This window comes from Vicugna pacos, chromosome 25, assembly GCF_048564905.1.
Source record: "Vicugna pacos chromosome 25, VicPac4, whole genome shotgun sequence".
NCBI classification, from domain to species: Eukaryota; Metazoa; Chordata; class Mammalia; order Artiodactyla; family Camelidae; genus Vicugna; species Vicugna pacos.
The window spans coordinates 11,852,831-11,875,906 of record NC_133011.1 but is presented as its reverse complement, the minus strand read 5'-3'; the positions used below and the strand labels follow the sequence as shown (position 1 = coordinate 11,875,906).

The following is a 23,076-nucleotide window of genomic DNA, read 5'->3' as shown; positions in this document are numbered from 1 at the left end:
TGTGATCCTTATTAATGAGTTAAATAGATAGTGAGACCTGCTCATTATTTGCATGAGAATTAAGCTTTTAACATTTTGAGAAATACACTTCGATATACTCCTCGGCACACACATAGGGAAAAGAAACCAGCGCTCCTCCTCCCAACTCAGTCAGCAAGCCGAGCAAAGGGGGGTGGTACAGGGCAGGCAGGCAGGCACGGCCCCAGAGCTTCACTCTCAAAAAGCAAGTGCTTCCTCTGAAATACCGATTTACACTGAGGCATAATGAAAACTTCCTGGATCGTGGCTTAGGCCAGATAAAACCCCAGCCAATCAGCAGCCTAGGAACTGAAAGCCCTCAGGGGGAAAAGGCTGAGAGGAAACCAATGGAAAGCAGAGACTGAACTATCCTCACCAGCTCCTCCTGTCTCAACTTCTACGGAGCTAGGCTAACACCAGGCAGAGGTTTCCAATGCTGGGTCACAGGGACGAGTTCCCCACTGTCCTGCACAATGAGAAAGATGCAGTCGCATAGCAGGTACGTGCGGGTGCTGGGACTGTCCACGTCCCTTCTTAGCAAGATGGGTGTGTTCCTTCTCCTTCCTCAGCCAGGGCTTCCTCCCCCACATACTCACATCCCTCTTTCCTGCCTTATTTTCTCCCTGTAGCATTCATTTCTAACATGTCATGTACTTTCCTTATTATTTTTAGTCCACCAAATCTCAGGATTTAAGTATGAGGGTGGAAATTTTATTTTGTCAATATAATATTCTTTGGTGCCTAGAATAGTGCCTGGTACATAATAGCTGCTCAGTAAATACTCATTGAATTAATTTAGAAATGGTTTTTCATGTGTGTGTGTGTGTGAGAGAGAGAGAGAAATATTCTATCCAATTAAATGGTAGTAATAATAAATGACAGGCCTTTTTCACGCCCTGATGACAAAATAAAAAATTAGCAACTCTGTATTAGCATGTATGCACACTCACACTTATTTTCTTTTTAATTTTACACAAATTTAAACAAAGTTACTGGCCCATGAATTCTAAAAGTTTAGGACCCCATGGCCTTAGGGAAGGGTTCTGGAGTAAGGAAAGCTTGGTTTGAATCTGGCTCTACCAGCCACGGACCTTGGAGAAGTTCCTTTCGAACTCTGAGCCTTGATTTCCTCACCTACAAAACAAGAATAGTATTTGAGAGGATGATATATGTAAAGCAGGGACCTGGTACAGAGTAAGTTTATTTCAGTGAATAAGTGAAGCTCACCAGTGCGGTTCAGCTGTGGCAGAGCAGGCCTTCTCCACCAATGCCTCATCTCAAAAGCCCTCTTGGGTTTGCTCTCTTTGCTCCAGATACACTGCTGACAACCGGGGCCAGGCCAGACAAGGGCCACCCAAAGGCAGTCTCCTGGCATTCAAAGAAGCTAACCTTAACTCAGTATTTAACTCCCTTCCTGGAACTATGATTAAATCGAAAGGTTTCAAGGTACCACTTTTAAGTTGCTGAAGCCCATCTGTCTGGGAGTGGTGACTTCTGAGACCCTTATAAGTTAAGAGATTGATGAATGAATTCCTTTCCCCAGTGTAATTAGGAAAGAGAGGAATCAGGCCAGAAATCACTGCCAAAAGGATATTCTTCAGAAATGACAAGACAATCCTGAAATTAGAACATAAATAAGCGAGAACACAAAAATCGTCTCGTGGCCATTCGATCTGCATACATGTTTAATTTTTAAATTTTTGCTTTCATTCATGCTCAACCTTGCCTTTTGTTGGAGTTCACACTATTGGAAAGTTATAACAGAGGGAAAATGAGTAAACTGGGAGTTGTGGAAACAGAGGGAAGGTGAGGACAGAGGAAGGTGTCTCTGTAGCTTAGCCTTGAGAAAGACACAGCTGAGCCAAAGCAAAGAGAAAGAAAAGTCTCTGGGCGTTTAACTATTTAAGAGAAGGAGGGTATGATGAGTAAATGAGGAAGGTAAAGCGGGTCTGCCACATCCTACAGGCTCTGTCCTGTATAATTCCACGTATGGAGATGGAAGTTGGGAGCCTCCTTCAGTGATGGTTCCCCTATTTTCAAAACGATCTGAAAAAATTGGGGGGGGGGGGACTGTGGCCAGACTGCTAGCTGCCATCTAATGTTAACCCTCTGCTTTAGCCTTAGTAACAGAATCTTGGTTTTTAGCTTGGCATGTTGCCACTCAGCTAACAGACATGCAGGAGATGGGGGCAAGGTGGGGAGGGGATGGATGCGGAAGGACGACAAATTTCATACAAAGGATCATGTAAACTCCACAAGGGCTCTTCATAGGTCCATCCTAAGTGCCGAGGACTGTGTCTAGCACCCTGTCAGTGCTCCCAAAGTAACTGCTGAAAAAACAAATTCATTCATTTTTTTAGGGTAAAAAGTGTGGACGCTTCGTTAACTGGGAAGATTTCAATATTTGGTCTGCCTTAGTTTCAAGCCCTTCAAGAACGTCTATTTCTCTATCATTCCAACAGCAAAACCCACACCAAAAAAATTTAGAACTTAGGTAACAAAATTAACGAATACTCGTGGCATCATTTGAGGCACAATAACGGAGTTAAGTGGCTCATAGAGGCAAAAGGATTACATTTCATCCAGAATTAGATCCTTGATTTGTCTTATGAACCAATCGTTAGAATTAACCTGTAAGACATTTGTTTTCAGAATCCATTTGGATTTAAAGCATCCTAATGTGTCCTGAGGCCTCGGCAAGCTAAGCCACCCTGGGCATTGTAGGGTATAAGTCCAGTTTAGATGCTGTATTTAGCATTACACAGAGAGAAAGAGATTAAATAGATATGATTCTCTTTTAAGGGGATTATTACCAGGCTTTCAAAGAGGCACAAGCACCTCATTAATGGTTAATGTGTTCATTGGGTTTGAACAAATTCAAAAGCCCAGAGACACATTCAAATGCATTTATTTAACCACTCTGAAGTTTTAAAAAATAAAACGAGGTCTTTCTGGATACCAGGAAATCACTATCTCCCCCCCTCCCAACATGCTGGCTAGGGGAGAATCCCCAGTGTCCTCACCCATCCAAAACTCGGTGTCTGCCTTCAGGGGCTCCCCCCCTCCACCCACACGTCTCCATCTCAAAAAAGCCCTGATTCACGAGGTCCCTGGCAACAAAGAGAGTTTTCCTGAGGCCTGAAAAAAGCAGTCTGGGAAAGCAGGGCTCTCTCTTCAATGATGAATATTTAGTTTCAGCCTCCTTTTTTATCTGCCTCCCTCCCCTCTCGGTTCTCCCAGTCTCGGGAACAAAATCAACCACAGGGGAGCCCCGCAGCATTCCTGGAGCAAAGACACAGAAATAAGCACTTCTGTGGTTTCAGATGCAAGTGGATTCTAAGAATTAAGCAGGACCCAGAGTGGCGAGAGTTTCAATTCCAGGTCCCTAGAGGAACTGTGCAAAGATGACCTCTCCCAGGACAGGTCCATATCCTGTGCCCATGAGGTGTGTCCTGTCAGGGAAAAGACAGCAACTCAGATGACAGACCTAGGACATCTGGATGGAGCTGAACCACCTAGAAGAAAGGAAGGACACTGGGAGGAGCATGGGGACACAGTCACAGTCACGATGAATGACGGCCGCATGTATTGTGCACGACTGAGAGCTGAGTCCTCAACACCATCTGATCTGCCCACAACATTCCGGGGGTTGCCCTGTACTATCAAAAAACAACAACAACAACAACAACAACAACAACAACTACATGGCGTAAAGAAAGTAAGTGCTGTGTGGCCACATCTGCAAAGTGGCTGTAACCTGACCTCACAGGGTTGCTGCAAATACTCAATGAGTTTGGTTATGTGGCTAGAACAGTGTCTGGCCCAAAGTAAAATGTACAAGTATTTGTTATATAAAAATAAGGGAATCTCTGTATTACAGATCCCAGATTTTTTAAAAATTCATTCCAGTGTGGGTTCTGCGGCTGACAGGCGGTGGGAGTTCAGCCCAGGCCCTTAAGCCCGCAGGTCTTGATCAGCTCATGAAAACTTCAGGGTCTGTACTTGACAATTATTTGGATCCTTTTCAGCTATTGGCTTTGTCTGATGAGCACAATTTCTTTGTAATTTTCCCTTCACCTTACTCCCCTGTGCTCATGATCTAGGGATCTTAACAGGTGGGGAGGGGAGTATGGAAGGGCACAGGGACATTTTTGGTTGTCTTGATGACAAGAGCCACATTGCAGTTTGGTGGCAGGGTCGAGGGTTGCTTAATGTTTATGAATGCATGCCGCAGCCCCACCCCAAATGTGAATGGCTTCCTTATGGAAAACACAACCAAACTCAGAATGCTGGTAGAAATCTTGATGCAACTCACAGAAAAGTAAAGGGAAGTTTTTTTGCCAAAGCAATAGAACCACATGGCCGGGCAGCCACATGGTCAGCCATGCAGCCATGCAGCTGTGTCATCATGCAGCGAAGCAGTCATTTGGTCATTGGAGCACGCAGTTACATCACTGTGCAACCACACAGCTAAATGCCCACAGAGCCAGGCCTGAAACCCCACCGTGATAGCCAAGAAACAGCCCATCATCTTCAAATGCAAGATGGGATAACGAAGCAGGTGTGTGCCTATCTTGTCAATCTCAGAAAACACTACTGGGGCTTCTATTTCATGCAAGGCTTCACAGGGGACAGACAATGAGCAGGACACAATTTCTGCCCCCCAAGAAGCCCTCATTCCTGCAGGAGGGTGGACCCATGCCCATGCATCCCGTTGGTTGACCAGAGAGCAGTGGAAATCATGGTTAGAAGAAAAAAAGTAGAATAGGGAAATGCGGCCACAGAGATTGGTTCCATGGGGAGAATCTAGGGGAGTTTTGCAGCGGGCATGGCTTCAGGGTTAGATCTGTGCAATGAGCAATTGTGAAGGTACAATGTCCCATCTGAGGAAGCAAGACTAAACACATAGAGAGGAAAGGCGAGGGCAGGGCTAGGAAGCAGTGAGGACTCAAGAGCCGAGGGCCAAGGGTCTGGAAGGCCATGTTGAAATTTTTATCATATACCACATAGGAAACAGGGGTCATGAAACATTTTGGGGCCCTAGTGACAAAACCACATCCATGCTCCAGAAAGACTCTGGCAGGAGTGTGAGGAATGACTCAAGAAAGGGAAGGTCAGGAAGGAGAGGCTCAGAGCCTCCATGGGGACACCTAACCCAGCCCTGCTTCTCTCCGCTGCTGGAACGAGGCCCACACTCCTGCCCATCACTCACAGGGCGATGCATATTCCATCCCCTACACACAGCCTCTCTGGCTACATTCCCCTCTCTCAGTTCCCTCCAATCACTTTGGCCTCATTCTGTGCCTCCATCACATCAGGCTCATTTCAGCCTCAGGGCTTTTGCACTTTCTGGTGGCTCTCCAGGAGCTGTCTGGTCCCTAACGTTCACAAGGCCAGCCCTGCCTTCCACTCAGAGTCTAACTTACATACCACTTCCTCTAAGAGACCTTCCCTGACCACCCAATCTCTTGGCCCCCACTCCCTCCCCATCTCCGTCTCTTTCATTGCCTTGGTGTTTTTCACGGTGCTTACAGATATCTGAAATTGCCTTGGTTATTTATTTCTCTGCCTGTCACCATCACCCCCAACCTGAGCGTCCACTCCAAGAGCAGAGCCTTGTTGGTCTCATTCACTGCTACAGTGTCTACCACGGTGCCTCCCAGCAGCCCACAGTGGGTGCTGAAGCACATTTGTGGAAAGGAAGGAAGAGAGGGAGGGAATAAGGTTGTTCACTAGCTGAGAAATCCAGCTAGTGGTTTTGGGGAGGGACAAGTACAGGGCAGTGAGAGAGGAGAGGGACACCTGTCTTGCCATCAAGATGTGACATATAGGAAGGGTGACGTGAGGCTATTCACAGGTGAGCCTGAGAGGGGCCTGAACTTGGGCACTGGTCCTGAGACCTGAGAAAAACTATTCATTATAGAAGACAGTCTGTGGGATTTGGTTAACCATTAAATGTGCAGAAAGAAAGATAGGAGTAAAACAAAAATAACATTAAAGTCTAGCACCCAGACAACCAGAAGATGACTGTGGTGAACCAACAGGGAACTCACAGTAGGAGGCGCAGGTGTGTGGATGGAGAGGTTAGTCGGGTTTGGGGGAAACTGAATTTGAGGCACCTGGGGGACAGCAGCCGGCTGTCTTGCTAGCAGTTGGAAATGTGGGTGATTTCTGCAGGAGAGAGCATGCCGAGTGAGGAAAGAGAGCTGGGGAAGGACATGGAGAGTCACACATCCAGGGTGGGGATCGGGGAACCAGGAAAGAGGAGCCAAAAGGGAGAATGAGGCAGAGAAGACGTAATCAGAGGTAGAAGAGACATTCATCGGTGGTGGGGTGGTGCAACTGAAGGAGAAGGTTGATTTCCAAAGTAGGGGAGGGCGTGGGCAGAGGAGATTAGCCAGAACAACGCAGTGCTGAAAGCTGCAGAGAGGTCAAGGGCAAGGAGCATTGACAGTGCATTTATACCACCCTTGGTGAGAAAAGCAGGCACAGAAATCTGTAACACAATCGAGCGCATGTGCAGGAACCCATCTGGGCCCATCTGCGTCACCTCTGTGAGACGTGGGGAAAAGGGGAGTTGATGCAAATGCTGACTCTCATGGGGCTTGCTGTGCCCTCGTGACCAAGTCCTTTGTTTCTGACCCAGGAGACTCGTGTCTTTCCAGCGTCCAAGACACTGTCACAGGCTAACTTGTCAGGTAAAATCTCAGACACTTCGCAGTTCTTAAAACTGCCACAGTCTTCTAGAACTCTGCCATTTCTTCATCAAGGGGTGGAATCTAATTCCCTCCCTTTGAAGCTGGACAGACTTGTGACTCGCTTGTAAGCAGAAGTGGCACCATGACTTCCAAAGCTAGGTCACGAGAGGTAATACAGCTTCTGCCTTTTTAGCTGGGACATGTGCTGGAACTGGCAGTAGTTACATAAACAGTCCAGCTGCCCGAGGCCACCAGGCTGTGAGGAAGCCCAAGCTAGCCCATGCAGAAAGAGCATATGGAGAAGCCCTGAGCCTGCACTAAGACAGAAAGGTGCCCAGCGAGCCCCAGCCGCTCCATCTGACAGCAAACCCCCCACAATTTATCTACTAAATAACTTCAGGGACTTCTTGCTCTTCAGAGTACCTCAGTCATCCTCAAAGGATGAAGACTTTAGACTTGCAACTACTGAATATGGTCAAAAGAATAGGCCTAGAGATATAAACAGATTGTATGCATCTGGCAAAAAGGCAATTGCAGATTGCAACCTCACTCACAGAGAAGCACATTACAACTAGGTGACAATCTCTTACCCATTAAAGTGACAAAACTCCCTGATTTGGACAATATTCTCTGTTGGCAAGGCTAGGGGACAACGGGCACTCTCAAACACTGCTGGTGGGAATGCAAAACGGTGCACGTCCTCGGGAGGGGAATTTGGCAGTACCTGTTTGCATTCAGCCTGCAGCCTGCCGTCCCACTTTTAGGAATCTGCCTGAAGGTACACTGGCAAAATGACAAAACACATGGACAAGGCTGTTTGTACAGCAAAAGTTTGGAATCAACCCGATGGCCATGAGTGGGAGACTGGTTTAATAAACTGTGACCTACCCACACAATTGAGCCCTACGTAGTTATAAAAAAAAGAATGAGACATTTACCTATACACTCCTTTGAAGTGATCTCTGGAATATATTGTTAAGCGGAAAGGCCAAGGTACGTAACAGAGGTACAGTACGCTATCTTTTATCTTTAAAATGGAGAGAATTGTGTACGTGTGTGTGGTATGTGTGCTTATTTTACAAAATTTTTAATGAAAAGATAACCGAAACTACAGGAGGACAAAGGGAACAGAGTAGAGGAAATAGACGAAAGTTAGACTTCTTAAACGTAGCTTGTTTTGCAGATTTGTCATTGGACCTCTGTAAATTTTTTACCTAAATAATAAAACAAAATTACACTGAAATTTTAGAAAACAACAGTTTGCCACAAAAATGAAACAAATGAACCTACCTATATAGCAAGTTGATAGCTTAACCATACACCAAGGAGTTATTTCAAGTGACTTTAAAACAGCAATCTAACTGTACATTTCTACTGTGATACACCCTAAGGACAAAAACCCCCATAAAAATCTGAAAATACTTTCAATAACATATTGTTAGATATATAAAAAGCAAATAAGCATTTACAATGCTGTTAGGAACCAAGACTTTCAGATTCTAAAAAATGAACAAATATAAAATCAAAAAATTATGGGAAAGCCCTACAACTGAAAAATCTAAATCTATAATATCAACACAAATATACTGTTGCTTTAAAAAAGAAAATGAATAACTTCTACCTCTGTCTGCTGAAAAGGTCTATAAACAATAACCAATCCAAAAGCAATGAGCACCTACCCAGGCGCTGGAACCAGGACTCCTTAGGGGAATGGCTAATTCAAAGTCTAGCACAGAAAAATGTAAGATAAACCTAGAAAAAAAAATCAAATACCAGAAAGGAAGGGCTATCAAAGATGATTGAAGTTGTGTAAAAAGAAACCAAACTGAGAGGCTCCCTCTTGTCAAGGGTGGGAAAGCTTGAGTACACACACATAAAATAATAATAATTGCAGTAAGTGCAAAGAATTAAAACTCATCAAACACTCTAAAATCCAGGAACTAATAATGTTATTTCCACCTTTGGAGGCAACCAGGATACAAACTGAGAGCTGATAATTAAGGGAAAGAAGTGGGACATTTACTCTGCCTTTTCAGGGAAACCAAATGGGCAATAAGGAAAAGTCATTCTTTATAGAATGTCTAATACATTTTGAAGAAATGTTAGAATATCACCACTTTGCAATTCCTAATGAAATAACTGATGTCGACATTGATTATCAATGACTAAAATCTGATGGGGATGATCAATTATCACAATGGATGGTGGGATTGTCTCAGCCAATCTTAGTATCACCAAATTGAGAGAGAACCAGATAAATATCAATCACATACAATGTGTGGACATTGTATCCTAATTCAAACCAATTACAGAAAAGAACATGAGACCATTGGTGAAATTTGGACAATGATTGAATTTTGGTTATATGAGAGGAATTTTCATTACCTTTGAGGTACACTGATGGTATTGTGGTTAGGCTGAAACACACAGAATTGCTGCTATTACACCATTTCAACCTACAAAGATGACAGTTTCATGTGATTCAATCTTACATCTTTTTTAAAAGAGTCCTTAGCTTTTAGAGATCCACACTAAAGTATTTATGGATGAAGTTACATGACTTCTGGAACTTGCTTCAAAATAATCCAGTGGGTGAAGGCGGATGGATGTAGAGATGAGACAAGTCCTGCTGTGTGTAGATAATCGTTGAAGCTGGATGATGGGTACCTAGGGGTTCATGATACCATTCCCCCAATGTATATATATGTATATTTGAAATAATATGTGTTCATTTGTATAGTTAACCTTAAGGTTTTACACTTTTATAAAAATTGAAATGTTATGTTAAAAATGCCTGTGGCTACAATGAAGGGGTTCCAGAATTGTTTTGCCCAATTGCAACTGGTTGGTATCTCCAGTTGTAGATGTAATCTCTGGGGTGTGTTCTTGTTTGTGTGTGTGTGTGTGTGTGTGCACGCACACATGTTTAAATTGCCTTCTCATTTGTGTTTTTATTACATTTCCCACTGATTTTTTGCTTATGGCTATGGGATTTGGGGATTCCAAGAACAGTCAGTGTTTGAACTTGGAATTCATGCGCAAAAGAAAAAAAACTAAGGGCACAGGCACACTCTCCCTGGGCCCCTTTGTTAACATTTGGGGCAGCTTCTATTTAAATGGTGCCTTTCGTAACTAGGTTCACTGGATGTTTTCTGAAGCCTTACGTCATGGCTCGAAGCCCCCGTCTCTAAAAGGAACACCTGATTCAGAAAAGTAAACATCATAACAGCAATCCATTCATCAGCTGCCCAGACTCACCGCCAACCAGACGTGAGGCAACTTTTGAAACACCCCAGCTCGGGCCTTACAGTCCATGGCAGTAACTGGGCGTTAAGGAAAGGTGAACAGAGCTCGAAGAGACACTGGAGACGCCTGATTACTCCTCTCACCTCCCTGCAGCTCCACACCGTGGAAGAAGCGCAGGGCGGTGGCGTGGAGGCGGGGGAGCACAAGTGCAGCTGGGAAAAGCATCCCGGGCCACAGCAGCCGCCTTGTGGCTTTGGATCAACAGCGACCCGTGATGTGATGAAGGGACAGAGGATCCCGACATTCCTGGGGGCCCTAGGCAGGGCGAACACCTGAGAGACCCGGAGCCCCAAACTTACTCTGGGTGATGCCATGACACAGGTTTCTTCCCAAACCCTACTCAATTCAGGAGTAGGATTTGCACAGTAAGACACACAACGCCTTGATGACCTAATGGCATCAGAGGCACCTTAATAACCTTTAAAAGCTGCCTTCAAGGTGAAAAACGCACGAATCCCATTCACTTGTTCATTGCACTGACATTGAGGGCTCATTTGTGCTGAGCTAGGTAGAGGTGTGCTTGAGGGCTCAGACTAGTGACAGCAAACCTGTCCCTTTCTCTCTTCCACCCCGCCTTGGGGTTAAAGACAATGACTCTTAAACCTGGTTGAGCCTCAGAATCTCCTAGGACAGGAGTGAGCACGCAGCCACACCCGCTCATTTCTGTATCTTTTCCTGTGGCTGCTTTGGTGCTAAACACAGCCAAGTCGAGTAGTGGCAACAGAGGTCATGTGGCCCATGTAGCCTGACGTGTTTACCATCTGGCGCTTTCCATTAAAGGTTTGCCAACCTCTGATCAAAGACCTCCTTTCTCTGTGAGAGTCCAAGCATCACTTGGGAGCTAGTCAGAAATGCAGAATCTTGGCCCCACCCCAGACAGAGGGAATGCTACTCAGCATGGGCCCCACCCCACCCTACCATATCTGAAGCCCCAGGGTTGGGGTGTGGACTTTATTTTAGGTTCCCCAAGAGAATCTGATGTGCAGCACTTGGGCAAGTCACCCCACCTCGCTGACTACCCCAATCTGTAAAATGGGGATAAGAGGATTAGGTACTGAACACACGCAGATAACAGAAGCTGCGCTCACGAGGCAGAGAATGGGGTCGTTTGTGTTTGCACACATTCCACTTATCTCCCCAGCAAGCAAATCTGAGCCTGGCTGCTATGAAGCCTGTCCTTGAAAAGTGGTTGCTGGAGGCAATAATTTGGTGGAGCCTCATTGTCAAATGGGACTGTTATTGATGGAGGTGTTTAAACCTGAATCCCCCTCTTGTGAAGGGTGCACCGGCATCCCTGCTTCCCTCGTAATCGCCGCTGTGCCCTGTTGTTATGACGACCGGTTTCTCAAACAGCCCTGCTGTTTTCTACAAGTCCTTTTGATTTCCTCGTGCCCTGAAGTACACCAGCTCTACAGGCAATAGCAGGCTGTGTTGTTGTTGGGTTTTTTTTTTTTAACTTTCACAGGAAATAATGTCAAGTCTTTCAATCAGCCAGCTGGCTGTCTGCTGCTTCTCCAGCAGAAGCCCCCAGTCTGAGCATGAGCGGGACCCCATGTGGACCTCCACAAATGTTCCCGCTTATCGGAAATTGGAGCCACAGAAGATCACGGGCACATCAGTTTCTGGCTGGCATTAGCTCTGCAGGAAAATGAAGCAGAAAACAAAGGAATGTCCACCACTGTGGACTGTGTGGACTGTGCGTACACAAAACAATGTCTGATGCCAGAAGGCCATTTTAAAAGATTTCAGTTTGGGCTATTGCCTTATTTCTAAAATTAGTTCAGTATTGGCACATGTAACTTTTTCAGCAAACATCCACCTTTATGAATTCATTTGACACAGGGGAATGTGAAAAACACAATAATTACTATTATATATGATTATTGTAGCAAAATCTTAATACTAGTAATTACGTTGTCTTGGTTTCTGGCCGACCTTCCGCTCCTCACCTCTCTACCTTCTTTCCTGCTTCCCCCTGGCTCCTGCTAATCTTCCCGCTTCTCTTACACAGTCTTAGGATGAAAGGTACAGTTACCTGCTTGCAGCCTTCCCAATATCTGTTCTGTCTTTTCTTTGCCAAAAGGACTCACTACTTTTAGGGTGTCATGAGCCCAGCTAAAAGTCTTGACTTCCTAGGCTCTTGTAACGGGGATGGCCAAGTACTGTGGTTCTGGGCAATGAGACTCGCAAAGCTTAATGGGTTTTGGGAAAGCTATCGTTTTACAGATTTAAAAAAAAGAGAGAGAGAGAGACAGGTAGAATGCTTCTTTCTACCCTTCCCACTTCTTCCTGTCTAAAGTAAGATGCCTACAGCATCTTGCCACTGTAAGGATGAAATCCACATACCAAGGATGGCAAAGCAATAAACTCGAAGAGCCCAGGTCCTCGGTAGCAGCCTTGAGCAGTGCAGCTGCTGACCTCCAGACTTCTTGTTAAGTGCAGAAAATAAATAGAACCGCCTGTGATGGCCTCGCCTACAGTTACAACAAAGAACAACCTCTTCAGTGCACCTAGACTCCAAACAGGCAGATTTGAGGAGAGCCAATGGCTAGAGATGTTTTTTCAAAGGCTGAGGTGACAAGAAGGATGTACAACAGGTGATTAGAGGGAGAGATGGGAGACTTCACTGCAAGTCTTCAATTTTTTTCGTATTCAGAGGGCAAGAATAGGATAGTGTCGGGAGTATCACACGGGGACTGTCACAGCACATTAATAAGGGATTAACAGAACTGCCGAGAAGTGCTAAGAACACTGAGGTTCTAGGCACGAGGTCCTAGGCTATCGGGCGCAATCACCCACACGCATGACTCTCAAAAGCAATGCCAGGCAGCTCAGAAACAGGGATGCGAGGAGCACAGGGGAGCAGTGACCCTGGGTTTGAGATGGGCCCAGGGCAAGATGGAGGAGGTGAAGGGATCCTGGGTGCTTGGAGGGGCAGCATTGAAACACTACACCCTTTATATTTGTGAGAACATTAATTCTGCAACAATTCCCATCCTACAATGTTGAAAATTGAAACCCAGAAGAGCTAAGAAATGTGCTCAAGGTGACACAGCTGGGAAATGTCTGTTGTTAAAGTCCAATTCCTTAACCACTGAACTGTCCTGTCTCCAAGCAAGATAGCACGGAAGACGATGAGGGTGATGAAGAGAAAGGTCCAGGCACTGGAGGACATGGTCACAGGAGAAGGAGATTGTAAACAGAGACCAGATCTGGCGGAGTGGTTCTGTGGGTGTGGTGTGTCCCACAGGCTGGTGCAGTGACTTAGAGGAGAAGGTCAAGGGGCTCTGGGCTGAACTTCCAGGCTGAAGGGCATCTGGCTGGGAGAACTCAGCCTTGCCCAGCTGCCCACTAAAATGCTCACGAAGACAGAAAAAGACCAAGAATCACAACATTACTCAGAGTGAAGACTAACAGACAACTTAATCCCAGAACCTGGGAGAAATTGGCACTATTTGTAAAACAGATGGAGCTAGACTCAGCAAAATCTACTCACGGTGGGAGGGTATAGCTCAAGTGGCAAAAGAACGCATGCTTAGCACGCACAAGGTCCTGGGTTCAATCCCCAGTACCTCCATTTAAATCAATCAATCAATAAACCTAATTACCACCCCCCCGCAACTAAAGAAATAAATAGATGAAATTAAAAAAAGGAAAGGAAAATCTACTCAGGCTTCCGGCTTTGCTTCATTACACAGAAGCCACATGGCGGGATGAAGGCAGACAGCGTTTCCCTATCCCACCTGACCCAGGGACCCTGGGCTGGCAGTGTGTGGCGTGGAACCAACCGAACACGGGGCCACCAACCTGCACAACCTCACGGGCATTTGAGACTCAGACAGAGAGCGAGTCCACACACACACCATGTTTCTACATTCATAAAGCGGCTGTAAATCCCAAAAAATGGCTGGGCAGAATATAAAACAGAATCCTGAGTCTGAGCCAAATTGGGGGGGGCACTAGAAGAGAGGTGGGAGGGGGACATGGAGGGTCCCACGTACACCATCACACACAATGGATTCGCACGCATTAGCCGAGTATGTAATTTAGCTGAATTCAACCACATTTGCTTAGTATTGAAAGGAAAAAGGGAGAAAAACTCCTTCACTTAGCCACGGCCTTTGCCCTTTGCTCTGCCCTCATTCAAACTAGACTGGGGCTGCCACCAACTCTAAATAGTTTCCTGAACACAAAGAGAAACAAAAAATTTTTTCTTGGCCTTTGAGCTACCATGCAATTTGAAGGATTTTTTTCCACGTCCCTAAAACTTTAATCACAACTCCCACAGATGATGCAATGTGCAGCGTATACACCCGGATATAGGACCTGAAGGATGGAACCTAAAGGTGACAGAGGCATTGTTTCCTTCCATGTGCTTCTCTGCACTTTCTAAATTTTTTTAAGGAACAGTTGTTGCATCTGAAATCAGGGAAAAATATTATTCTGGCCAGAGACTGTTCATCTTTAATGAGGCCACGAGGTGAGTGGGATGCAGGTAATCTGAGCATCCCTGCAGCCCCGCTCGGGGCGCTCAGCACAGGCAGGGGGTGGTGTTAGTGCCACTGGGCTGCAGGTGTCTCCTCGAGGACTCACATCCTCAGCCTTGAGAACACTGCCGGGAGGCTCCCACTCCAAGTGGTTCAGATTTTCAAAACAGCCAAAGGCAGATGGGGTGGAGGAGGACACTAAATTTGTGCTTAGACATTAGCACTGCCATGGATTTAGAAACCACAGACCTGAATGCTGCCCCAGGTGCTTCCACGTCCTGGCTGGGTGACCCCGTTCAATCTCTTAATCTCACTGGACCTCAGTTTCCTTATCCGGTAAACAGTGATAGCAATGATTTATGAAGTTATTTTAGAGAGTTATGTAAACTAATGTCCAAAAGAAAAATTCTCACCTCTACTAGGTGCTCAATAAATGCTACTTGAATGTAAATGACAAGGAAATAGACTTGATCTCAGAAGGAAGTGTGAGGTAGGGACCACGGAAATCCTCTCTTATTGTTTCAGTGTTCATGCTCATAAATACATTTTTACTAGTTTTCTATGCCTGCTGTAACAAAGTACTGCAAACTGCAGGGCTTCACAGAAATATACTGCTTCCCTGTTCTGGAGGCTAGAAGACTGAGATCAACGTGTTGGTGGGGTCGGAGCCTTCTGAGGGCTGGGAGGGAGAATCCAGCTTCTGAGGGTTGCCTGGTCATCTCTGGCCTTCCTTGGCCTTCCGATCTCTGCCTTCATCATCACATGGCATTCTCCCTGAGTGTCTGTCTGTCTGTCTGTGTGTTTACATTTCCTTTCTATACCAGTCAGCAGTCACACTGGATGAGAGCCAACCATAAAGACCTCATTTTACTTGATCACCTCTACAAGGACCCTATCTCCAAAGGTCACATTCTGATGTACTGGGGGTTAGGACTTCAACAGACAAGTATGGCAGGACACAGGTCAGCCTACAGCAACATTCTTAAAGAGCTTTATCTCTGGAGAGAAGGAGGTGACTGGGTAGGGGCAGGGTAGGGGGTGCACATGAGAAAGGGAAGGCCGCTGGTAGCTAAGCTGGAAGCGGCTAAATCACAGTGTGGCTCAGACCACACCCCCACCCCCCAGTCTCCCCTAAAGATGGAAGCCAGGGTGGCACCCAGACCGGCTACAGAACCTCTGAAGGAGTCTTGGCAGGGACAGGATTTTACAACAGCAGACAAATGATCTTCTGACAGGGGCTAGAGGCCATGGACCTGACACTGAAAGGCTCCCGGGATGGAAGCCCAGGCACTGAGGGCCAGGAACAACGGGTCAGGCTCCCACTTCACTAGGACAGAATGCTCTTACCAGCAGGAAGGTACTGGGGCTCAGAGGCGCACAGATCCCAGGGAGAAGGCAGGACCTCCAGGGGCTGCGGGTCGGTGAGTGCAGGAAAAGCCAGGAAAAGACTCCTTGCTGACTGAAAGGGGACTATCTTTCTCCCACTGGGGCCCAAGCCTGAGGCCTGAAATTCATCTCTGATCAGAGTCAGAAGAACTTTATCTAGTGTCCAATGAAGACATAGTTCACTGGACTGAAGTCCAAGACAATATCACTTAAGACAGGACTCAGGAAAGCAGGTATAAGAGAGACAGACAAAGCTGCACTTGCACAGCAGGGTCATTCCTCCATCCATGCATTTTTACAGTCATTCAACACCCGCGTGGTAGATGCCAGGCATGCAAACGCCAGTCAGGCTAACCCGAGAGACGGGCGTGACCACGCCTCGGCAGCGCAGTGTGGCCGGTGCTCTCACTGGCCTGGACAAAGTGCCTGGAGAGCCTGGGGCAGGCTGGGCGACTGTGCCCAGGGGGTGAGGGCCATGGGAACGTGCGACTTCCCAGACCTTTATGAACTGCCTAGGTTTATTGCCACCCTTTTTTTGGTCACAATTTTTGCAAATCAACCCTTATAACAAAGGGGCTTGTGTTTGGCAAAGGAGACACAGAGGGGTGGGAATGCTTCCCATCAGGTAGACAAGAGCCCAAAAAGGAAGAGCAGTTGGGACTTTTGAGGAAAGAAAACATCACCCCTGGGGACTAGAGGAAGAAGGAAGTGGACACAGAGAAGTTTTAGGAGATGTGTTCACTCACAAGACATTACCTGAGGTCCTCCAGTTGCCAGGCCCAGCACTGGGCACAGGGATTCAATGGCGAGGGGAGTGACCCCTGACCTAACTGTCAGAGCCTGTCATCCCGAGGGGGCGGGCGTTAGGCAATAGTTATTCCAAAATATAACCATCAGTGGTAACAGAGGGAGCTGAGGGGCCAAGGGAGGCTTATCCACCAGGAAGCCCCATGTGGGCTCTCCGCGGTGCCCTCACTCTCGGGGCAGGGGGAGTCAGGATAATGGGGCTGTGAGGGCTCCCTCCTGTGGGGAGGCCTCCTGCAGGGGTCTGTACACACCGGCCCCTCCCCAGGCAAAATGAACTCCTCAGTCCTCTGCCCTCCCCCGGCGCCTTTCCCTCACGCTGTTCCAGGGTGGACCATGCTGACCTGAAGTGTGTCCACCTTTATGCCTGTCTCCCCTATATTAGTAACTTCTTGAGGTCAAGGAACCTCTCTTACTCATCTTCATGCTGGCTCTGTATTGAATGAACAAACGAGTGAACGAGTGTCCTTCATCTTTAGACTGTCAACATCGGGGAACAGGCCTAGACTACTGTCTTCACGGCACTAACTAAATGAGTCGGGGTCAGCAAGTTTAAATATTGAACTGAAACCAAGATTCGTTTTAACAAGAAAAAAATACAAAAATCCCTCACTCGTGTTATGGAAATCAATAGCACAAATGTAGGATTCATGAGGACTCACTCATTCCACAAACATTTATTGAATGCCACCGAGATTCTAGTCACTGTTTCAGATGCTGGGTATACAGACTGAAATCCAGACAATGTCCCTGATGCCACAGAATGTGACTTAAATGTGACTAGAAAGGAAGATCTAAGGGTTTTAAGTCACCACAAGTGTCATGTGAGTCCTCAAGGTAATATGGCAACAACAACAGCAAAAAAAATACAAATTCTCACCTGGTTTTACCTGCGCCCAGAGAGGGTCGGCGCCCACAGCATAACAGACCTCACATTTCCTATGCTGCTCGGCTAACATCAGCAGCTCGGAGGTCGTCATAGGTCCCCTGTATCAAGATGGACTTCGAGAAACCAAGTGGTGTGTTTGCAGGAGTATGGTCAGGCCCACAGATGCCTGAGAAACGTCGGCAGGAACTGTACGTGCTGGTCTAGGGGACCAATGGTGAGAGGAGATGCAACGGCAGTCCTGACATTGAAGGAACCATCCATGCGAGGCCAGGTGGAAATCACAAGGCAGCAGGTAGAGTTTCTTGCAAGGAAAACTGCTCCACAAAGGTATGGGGAGAACTTCTTCCCTAGGGACGAGATCTCCCACCCTCAGGGATGCTGCACAGAAAAACTGTGCTGAGACCACACCACACTATCAAAAGATCAGACCAGACTTTGAGTCCCATCAACTGTCAAATCAAGAACTCTATAGTTGATCCCCCATTCATCAGGAAGGCAGGATTTAGGAGTGGGGGCTTTGGATTCAGAAAGAACTGGATTCTAGTCTTAGACTGGGAAAAGTTACTGCACACTCTAAGCCTCACTCCCTCACTTGTAAAAGGGGGGTGGTGACGGTCTGCCTCATTCCCCCTTGAGGATTAAACGAGACGATTTACATCAAGTGCCACTGAGTACTTCGCCTGGCCCTTGGTAAGATATCAATATATGTTAGCTAATGGTAATATTAAGTGCTCTTCATTTCATTTGACTTATTTCAATTGATTTAGATAAATCATTTTGCTGCAAGTCTAATTCTGCAATCTTCCATCTCGCATTCACTAAAGCAATTATTATAGTGACTTAAAACTATAAAGTAGAAGCATTTTAGAGAAATTCGAAATGTTTTATTCTCTAGAGACATTAGGAAAAAACTAACAGTCCAAAAAGGGATATTTAAGGATCTGACTCAAGGGACTTGTGATTAAATTGAGGGGACGTTGGAAAGTGATTCATATATGGAATGGCTGAGCTTGGCTGGGGCACAGCAACCTCAGAGACCCCCTCTCTCCATGGGAGACCTCCATCAGACAACAGAGGTAACAATCAATCCAGCAAACTGATTTTATAAGAACTAAATCATGCCAGATCAATTAAATTTCCTCCTGTGATAGAAAGACAGGCTTCAATGACACAGGGAAGCCATGGATATCAGATCCTGTGGCTTTGGTTAAGTCTTTAATTCCATCCTCCCTAATAGCTGAATCTAAAACTTAATTGAATTCTTTTGGCAAGTGGAGGCTCCCCAGGCACAGCAATGAAAGGCTTGGAATCACTCTTTAAGGAGAAGGAGGCAAGAAAGTCTTCCCTTTATGGGACTGGCCCCCTTCCTGCTGAGAAATGCAGAATTCATTCAATAAACACTTCCTGAACATCTGTGAGGTGTCACTCTGGGTTGGACTAAGAAATGGAAATGAGATTTACAAGCAGACATGCTTAAATGGGGCTTTCTGGTAGATATGGGTGTGGAGTTGAGGTCGGAGGGGCCACAGAAGAAATGGAATCTTTGAGCTGGGGTTTCAATAGGGTAGGGTAAAGTTGGGGGCACTTTTTAAAAAAAAAACTGTGGGATCAGAAAGGCGCTTGGAAGAATCTAGGTTAAATTTATGCAAGTGGGAAAAATGTCAGCAGCAAGGGATGCAAGGCAGGGCACGGGGGGTGGGGCAGGGAATCGAGGAAGAGCTGACAGGGTGAGGGCAGGGTTAGCTGGAGTTCCTACCCATTCAGAAAACCTAAAATCCTAACCACAGGCTCCACACTCTGCTGAGCAAAAGATATGAAGATGAATTAGTCCTCTCTCTGCCCTCAGAGCTCCTGATTTGGGGTGGCTTCAATTTGACACTAAAGGAGAGTGACCAGGGGCCCAGAAAGAAGGGATTCTGGAGGCCGGAGGGAGCTGGAGGTAAGACTGAAGGGCTTGGGAGGCTGTGTGGTGCAGACTGGGGCAATTTACTTGAATCCCATGGGCCCTGACAGATGACCTCCAGAGACCTGCTCCAGCTCTAGAATTCTAGGGACAAAGCCGTTATTGTTGGTTTTACAATCTGGATTCTCCAAAATCCAGCTTTCCCTTTTGTCCCCCATCAGAAAAGGACTGATGGAAACAGGAAAAGTGGCATTCTGGCTTCCTCCCGTGACACAGTCACTGTGGGCTGGTGGGTGTCCCCCAGAAGTCTGGAACTGAATTCACAGGTGGAGCACTGACAGAAGATGGATGAGGCCAGAGGAGCAGGGAGGAGAAGGAAAATAAAGAACTCTAGCTAATCCCCCAGGGCAGCTGAAATCCAGATGTGTAGCTCTGACAGATGACCCACTCTGACTAAGGACAACCAGTTGCTAGCCTGAAAAATCCACAGGAATCAAGCCATTTTTCTAAAGGCTCTAAAGAGAATGCCAACGCACTTTCAGGGGAGGGTTGATTCCATCTTGATCTTCAGAAATGTTCCTCTCCCCTGAGGCTAATGGAAGGCTCTAGGGAATTGAAATGATCCTGCCCACGTAAGAGTCTTGCCAATTTTAGGGTGCTGTTCCAGGACTGGAGCTGAGCCCTTCCTGTGAGTGAGTCAGGTCTTCAGGACCACCTATCTGGCAGGGCCCCATAAGTGAGCATGCTTGTCCTAGACCCCACCTGTTGCAGGAACCAGATCTCATGATGCATGATGGGAAATGACTCAGGATGGCAGAGTAATAAAGGAATAAGCATTGGAAACAAATATGTACATATGTAGCCATCCCATAATAACTCTCACACCATACACACACGCATACACACACACACACATACACATTTCCAGTCACCAAGGCAACCATTCTCTGAAGCTGTACTTTGTTCTTTTTCACACTGGACCTTTTTAACCTTATTTCCTTGGAGTGCAGCTCTAGTCTTTTGAGTCTGTGCTGAGAAGCACCACACCTCCCCGGGAAATGCTGTTTCATCTAACATTTACCAGGTTGCTTTTGAAGGCTCACGTCTTATCCTCATTCTGACACTGAATTCAGCCAACACATCTTTTGGAAACTCGCTGGTGTTACATCAGCAACACCATTAACTGTTATGATTGCTATCTTGAGTCAGAAAAATCAGACAGATATAGTGTAGTGTTATGCCCTGCACAGTTTCACTGACAGTTCTCACTTTAAAAAAAAAAATCACAAAGTTCATGTGAAAAAGGAGCCAGCTTGGTCCTAAAAGATGGAGACCGAGTCTCAGGATTAAAGTGGCAGCTCTTACTTATGAGGCACAGATTTCAGATGACTGATCTTTTAAGGTAGTTGACATTCCTTTTCCCCTCCTTATATGTTATGCTTCAAATTAACCTCATTTGCTATTTTAGATGTCAGTATTCAAATGCCAGTAACATAGAGAGGTCAGGAAGCAGTTAAAATATTCTTACCCAAATATTGATCTGGCTTTGATAACATCCATGTAATAAGGAGTGACGTTTTTTCTTCCTTTCTACGTCACCGACACGTTTATGATTAAAGGTCAGTCTGTGGCAACAGTCTATTTTCATCTCTACCCTACAATTATCAGTGTCTGCTTAAAAAAAATCTAATTTGTGACTGAACCGGAAAGGGACCAGAAAGTTCTTTGCATATTTTTCTATCAGATTTCTGTCAGAGAGGGGATGGTAAGAGTATTTAATGTGTAGTTGTAATTCACTTTCATGCCCTGCCTCGTATAAAGCATCGAGGAATCATAGGGTAGCGAGGGGAGTCCCTACTAAGAAGCAACTGCTTGAAAAGAAAGCTTAAGTGCAAAACTAGGGATGAGGCGGCCGGCATTCATTTTGCCCTGAATACTAGGATTCTGGGTTTCAAAGCCCGAGACGAGGAAAAGGGGGGAGCAAGGAGGAAGACTCCACCCAGGCAATCTGGGTCAGTCTATAAATCAAGAGAGAGAGGAGCCAGGTGGCCAGTGGATGGAGTGACCGGCTGGGTGCACAGGCGGCCAGAGGAGGGAATGGGCCGAAACCGGGCTGCGGCTACTCCAAGCGGGCGGGAGGCGTGGGTGGGCTGCAGGACAGGCGCGCGGGCCGGGCGGGCAGTGCTCCCGCCCCACGCGTCCCCGACCAGTGAGCAGGCACCGACGGAAGCCAAGAGGTGTGAGCCTCCCCAAGGCTCGGGGATTAGCTCAGCCTTCTGTAAGGGTCTCAGGTTGGCCCCGCTCCCTGGGCCTGGGTCCGTCAGTCCGTCAGTCCGTCAGCAGGCAGGTCCTGTCTGTCTGTCCTCCACCACCCCCGACCCCGACCATGCAGCACCGAATTCTCTGGGGGGCTGGGCTGCCCCTGGCGTCCCGCGCCCCTCCCGTTTCCCCCTCCTGTGCCCCCGCCTCACAGCGCCGGGGGTCTGCCGGGGCCGGGCGCACTCACCCGCGTGCAGGCCGCCCGCCTCGGGGCCGCTGTCCGGGGCGGCGTTGCTGGGCGGCGCATCCGAGTCGGTGTAGGTGAGCCAGGTGGACTCCGTCTCCCGGGTCCAGCTCTCGTAGTAGCGGGGCTCGATGGCATCCGCCCGGCTCCCGCCGCAGCCCATCCTCCCGCGCTGCGGGCGCGCAGGGCGGCCGCTCGGCTCGCGGCTCCGGCGGCGGCGGCGGCGGCGGCTCAGCCGCGGCGGCGCAGCCCCGGCCGGCGAGGAGGCGGCAGCGGCGGCGGCGGCGGCGGCATCGCGTCCCCGCGCCCGCCGCCCGCGCCGCGGCCAGGCGCCCAGCTCCCGCGGCGCCCGCCACCCCTTCCGCCGCGCCCTCTCCCCACTTGCCCCTCCTCTCCGCCTCCAAGGCCCTCCCCTTCCCCAATCTCCTTCCCCACCTCCTTCCCCACCTCCCCTCGCCTTCGCCGCTCCCCTCACCCCGCCCCAAGTCAAACGCTCCCTGCGCCCTCACCCTCCCTCGGTTCGCCCCAGCAGGCCGAGGGGCGCAGGAGCAGCGACCTGGGAGCGGGGAGGGCGGGGGCCCACGAGGGGATCAACCCCGAGAGCCAGGGTCATCGCTCCCAGGCCCTTGCGCACCCATCTACTCCTTCAGCCCCCTTATTTCATCTCTTCATCCATCCTTCCTTCCTCCTTCGTTCCATTCATCCATCCTGGGGACTTATGAAGGGATCCTAAGCTTTCTGGCCTCCTGTTTCAAAAGCCGTGGACCTGGTGACAACCTGGAAACTGGGAATAAAGTATTGCCGCTAAGAATCAGGGAGAAGTCAGAGCCCGTCCCTGTCCTAGTTGGAGCAGGGAGTAGGGCCGTAATAGAGTTAGGCTATACTCTGTCACCAGTCCTGTGACTTCAAACTTTGTTCTCAAGAAAACAAACGAGGATCAGGAACCGCAGAGCACCTGGAACATCCTCTATGGATGGGGCTGGGAGGCATGGCTGGCTTCCTTCCAAGCTCAAGGGCAGCCCTGACATTCTCGGGGTCCACCGTCCAGCTGTCAGCATTTCATTCCCTGGTGCACACTCAAC

At 47.7% G+C, this 23,076-nt stretch overlaps 1 protein-coding gene across 2 annotated transcripts in view; it reads right to left on the bottom strand.

Annotated features, from left to right (window-relative positions):
* BAALC (BAALC binder of MAP3K1 and KLF4) overlaps positions 1-22,379 on the bottom strand; it is a 328,207-nt gene extending 305,828 nt beyond the window's left edge. Inside the window, exon 1 of one of the 2 annotated variants that reach the window (XM_072949594.1) lies at positions 21,998-22,379. In XM_072949594.1, the coding sequence (XP_072805695.1) occupies positions 21,998-22,157 (160 nt within the window). In that variant the 5' untranslated portion in view covers positions 22,158-22,379. The remainder of the gene's footprint in view (positions 1-21,997) is intronic. The other variant, XM_072949593.1, reaches the window with a different exon arrangement.
* Between the last annotated feature and the right edge of the window lie 697 nt (positions 22,380-23,076).